Source organism: Miscanthus floridulus, chromosome 17, assembly GCF_019320115.1.
Source record: "Miscanthus floridulus cultivar M001 chromosome 17, ASM1932011v1, whole genome shotgun sequence".
In the NCBI taxonomy this organism is placed as follows: Eukaryota; Viridiplantae; Streptophyta; class Magnoliopsida; order Poales; family Poaceae; genus Miscanthus; species Miscanthus floridulus.
In genome coordinates, this window is record NC_089596.1 from 29,131,854 (window position 1) to 29,136,716 (window position 4,863).

At 40.6% G+C, this 4,863-nt stretch overlaps 1 protein-coding gene across 1 annotated transcript; it reads right to left on the bottom strand.

The window, feature by feature from the left end:
- Window positions 1-495: 495 nt before the first annotated feature.
- LOC136515482 (uncharacterized) lies at window positions 496-4,155 on the bottom strand. Its single transcript, XM_066509057.1, has 5 exons — window positions 3,913-4,155; window positions 1,978-2,027; window positions 1,588-1,791; window positions 1,369-1,501; window positions 496-1,284 (listed from the first exon to the last, which is right to left on the bottom strand). Exons 1-5 carry the CDS (start codon window positions 4,153-4,155, stop codon window positions 496-498), a joined length of 1,419 nt encoding a protein of 472 aa, XP_066365154.1.
- Window positions 4,156-4,863: the final 708 nt, after the last annotated feature.

Here is a 4,863-nt window from a genome sequence, read left to right on the forward strand (position 1 = left end):
AGTTGGCAATGCTATCATCAGCAATGGGCCCTTGAGAGCTCCCACGGGTGGGTCCTTGAGAGTTGCCAAAGCCACCATGACCATTGCTCCCTTGGGAATTCCCACTGGTGGGTCTTTGAGAGCTGGCATTGCCACCACGAGCATTGATTCTTTGGGTGTTCTCACTGGTGGCTGGGCATGGCCTTTTCTTTGCAAGCCCTCTATGTCGAAGCCCGTACATGTCCTGCATTAATATGAAATATAGATTAGAGAACACATATTTTATAGGAACAACACATACAATAAATGAAACCTGAATGTTAGATGAAAACATAACACATACTTTAGAGGAGCAACACAAATAAAATAAGTGAAAATTGAATGTTAAATGAAAATGCACCCAACATTTATAATCTAGTAGTAAACATTTAGCAGTACATTTTATCTACCAGTACATTACATCTAACCGTACATAACTTAGTGGTACAACCAAATTTATTTGAGGAAAATAATAATCTAAAAATCATCTGGGTCATTAGGTAAATATCCAAGCAGGTCATCATGGTCATCTTCTCCATCTCTATCTCCATCAAACTCCAGATCATCCATATCTTCATCTTGAGCTTCAGTATTGACTTTGGCCAAAAATTCAAGATCAACTGGATTGGTTATCTCATCAGAGACAATTGGAACTATGTTGTCTAGATCAGCCCCTAAATCAATGACAAAAGAGCCTGGCAGCCCATCCTCTTGATAGAATATTACTTCTGTTGCCTCATTAGGAGGATCTGGGTCATCATTGGCGTCATTTGCTGGAATATAGTTCCGTGGAGACATGATATATACAACCCACCAATCCTTTAGATCAGATTTGTCACTGCAAGCATAAGGCAAATAATAGACTTGTTTAACTTGACTCGCCATGACAAATGGTTCAAACACTGCAAGTCTAGAAGAATGCTTGACCTCCACCAATCCTAAATTTGGAGTACGCCTTGTTCCATCTGGTGTGGGATCAAACCAGCAGCAATCAAACAACGCCATCTCTAGCTGCATATGGCCTTGCCATTTTATTTTTATGATATCCTTAATAATACCATAGTAGTCCAACTCATTGTCGTTTTCATCAATACAGGGCACACAAACTCCACTATTAACTGTGGTTAATCTGGGTTTTGTTCTTTCGTACTCTTCGAAACGAAATCTATACCCATTCACATCATAAACCCCATAGCTAGTCACCATTCTGCGGAAGCCAAATGATAGTTCACGCAATGCACTATCAATAGTAGGATTCTGCAAGCACTGCATGTCAACAATATTAACAGTGTTAGTTTTAGGTGTGTAAATGTGGTGTTAATGTGAAATATGAGTATTCAGCAGCATTACTTCTTCTTTGAACCACTCAAAGAATGTAGGACCATGCTGCCCACGACTATTTTTCCATCCTTTTAATCTCAACTCACGGAGCTGGTCAGGTCTTGGTCTACTTCTACTCTTCCAATGCTCCTTATCAAATTTTCTATGGGGCAAAAAATAAGTTATTAGCTAGTGTCAACAAACTAGATACAAAAATATACTAGGACCCACTGTTGAAAATTCACGTACTCGAAGAATTCATCCATCTCTGGCATGTTTGTCAAAATGTATAAAAAAGCAGCCTCATACTTCTCTTTTGGCAGCTCATGAACACCCCGCGGGCTCATATAACGGCCAGGGACTTGAAAAATTCCAAGATTGCATGAACTTTTGAAGGTAGCAGCACCATCATCATAGCGTGGAATCTTGTTTCTAATTGACCGAGCTTGGGACCTAAAAAAGAGAGTGAGGAAATTTGTTGCTTCCTCAACTAATTCAGCCTCAACAATGCAGCCCTCAACACGTGCCTTATTTTGTACTTTGGCTTTAAGTTTTTTTTTATTTTCCTACATGAACCAAACAAACAATTAAGACAAGGTTATCTTTGCTAAAGACTTAGTATAGCATTATGTTTTGTACCGCTCATATGGGTAATTCCAACGGGATTGCACAGGCCCTCCTAGTCGAGCCCCACGAGGAAGATGGATTATTAGATGTTGCATAGGATTGAAGAAACTAGGAGGAAATATCTTCTCCAGTTTGCAAATAAGAACAACAACTTGTTGTTCTAATGAACATATGGTATCCTTGCTCAACTCTTTGGCACACAATTGCCTATATAGAAAGCTAAGCTCAGCCAAACACAACCATATGCTATGTGGAAGAAATCCACGGAATGCAACAGGGAGCAAGCGCTCCATGAATATGTGGTAATCATGGCTCTTTAGGCCTAAGATCTTCCTTTGTAACAAGTTAACCCCTCTTCTAATGTTGGCTGCATAGCCATCAGGAAACTTAAGTTCTTGAAACCATTTAAGAATTTTTGGCTTGTCATCCTTACTAATGCAAAATGGGGCTCGTGGCCTGTCCCACTTCCCATTTGCCTTCATCTTCAAATGTTGTGATGGACGATTGCAAATATCAGCTAAATCTTTCCTTGCCTTGGCATTATCCTTAGTCTTGTCCGGTACATCGAAGCAAGTATACCAAATAGCTTCAGCTACATTTCTCTCATTGTGCATCACATCAATGTTGTGGGGCAGCAACAATTTTTGAAAATATGGAAGTTGCCAAAGGCCAGAAACATGGGTCCAATTGTGCAATGTACCATAGTTTTTATTGTCATATACGAATTTGCTCATTTGGGCAAATATTTCCTCCCCTATTAAAAGCCTTGGAGCCTCATCAAGAACCACTGTGTCCTTACGAAATGCATTATTTTGGAATCTGAATTCATGGTCTATAGGTTGGAACCGTCTATGGCAATCAAACCAGCAAGCCTTGTGACCATGACGAAGTGTAAATGCCTTACTATCACTTAAGCACAATGGACATGCAAGCCTACCATGTGTGCTCCATCCAGCAAAGTTGCCATAAGCAGGGAAATCATGTACTGACCATAGATAAGCTGCTTGCATTTTAAAAGTTTTCTTGAGTGAAGCATCCCAAGTATCCACCCCTTCCCACAAACTCATTAATTCATCAATTAAAGGCTGCATTAGAATGCCTAGTTTCTTTCCAGGATGTTTAGGACCTGGGATTACTAGGGAAAGAAATATGTACTCTGATTTCATGATTGTGCATGGTGGAAAATTCAATGGGGTAACAAACACCGGCCAACAGGAGTAAGGCGCTGCCATGAAACCAAAGGGGGTAAAACCATCTGTTGCAAAAGCAAGGCGCACATTTCTAGGGTCACTAGCAAAGTCTGGAAAGTCTTTGTCAAACTTTTGCCACGCTTCTCCATCACAAGGGTGCACCATTTTGCCAGAAGTGCATGGCTTGTGAGACCGCAATAGCTTTTGTCGTGTTCTTATGCAAATATAACCTCTACAACCTATCGGTGATGGGAAGGTACCACAACACTTTACGTGGCACTCGACTATTACCTTCATAGCGAGACAACCCACAAACATCACATTTGTCTTTGTTTATATTATCTTTGTAGTAAAGCATGCAATTATTATAACAAACATCAATTTTGACATATGCCATACCAAGACCCTCAAATAGCTTCTTTGACTGATAGAAGTCCTTTGGCAACTTAGATTCTGGAGGCAAAAGTTCATGGATTAATTCTAAGTTTGCCTCAAAGTGTGCAATTGACATGTTATATTGTGCTTTCATTGCTAGCAGACGTGCCATACCAGATAGAGATGAGTGTGATGTATTCTCATGTACTAATTGGTCAACATTTTCTACCATCCTATAGAAATCTTGAGCATAGGCAGGCTGCTCATCAATTGGTGGTGGATGGTCACCAACTAGGGTAGCTAACATTTCATCCATGTGGTCAGTTTTAACAAAATTCTCACCATGTCCACCTTCAACATAGGTATTGGCAGGTCCCTCACCATGTGATGTCCATACTCTGTAGTCTTCCTTAAAGCCAACCCTACACAAGTGCATCTCTACCGTTAACTTGGTGTGCCTAACACAATTGCGACATACCATGCAAGGACACTTAATGGTGCCATCTTCAACTAGATTAGGCATAGAGAAGGCACGATCCAAAAACTGGTTGGTGTTATCTATCCAATCATTTGAGAGGGGCTGTGTATGAGACCAACCAGTGTACATCCAGTCACGTTCTTCCATTCTTTTTCTTCTGTTTTCATTAAAAAATTCAGAATTTAGACACCGAAAAAATTCACATGGCTATCAAACAAACAAAAAACTATTTTCTACAGGTTTACCAAGAGATACAATACAATCATATTATGATGTTTGCATATATAAAGCAGCGAGCAGTCAACCACAAACAACATTATTTTTCTACAGATTCACCATACCATCGAAAATCATGGCATTATATTCTATTATACCAACAGCAGAAGAGGTATGAAAGGATCTAACAATGCCTAGAGGGGGGGTGAATAGGCGTATCTAAAAATTTACTGCAAATGCTAAGTTCAAATCTGTCAGCCACTGTCGGAAGTCCCGACATTTGGGTCGGAACTCCCGACGTTGTCAGAAGTTCCGGCGTAAACGTCAGCAGTTCCGACGCCTACGTGAACTACAAAAGCAGTGCCAAATTTAACTTTGCGGATAAATAAACTTACAACCTCACTTCCTAGTGGTTTGGTGAAGATGTTGGGTCACTCCCTTGACGCCGTAAAGCCTCCAAACCGTAGATCGAGTCCAAACCCTAAAATGGAGATTTTGGAGACAAGGAGACAAACACATACAAGTAATCTCAAGCAATCACAACAACAACAAGCACGCGGGACACAAGGATTTATCCCGAGGTTCGGCAACCCCACAAAGGAGCTCCTACGTCCTCGTTGTTGAGGTGACCACTAAGGT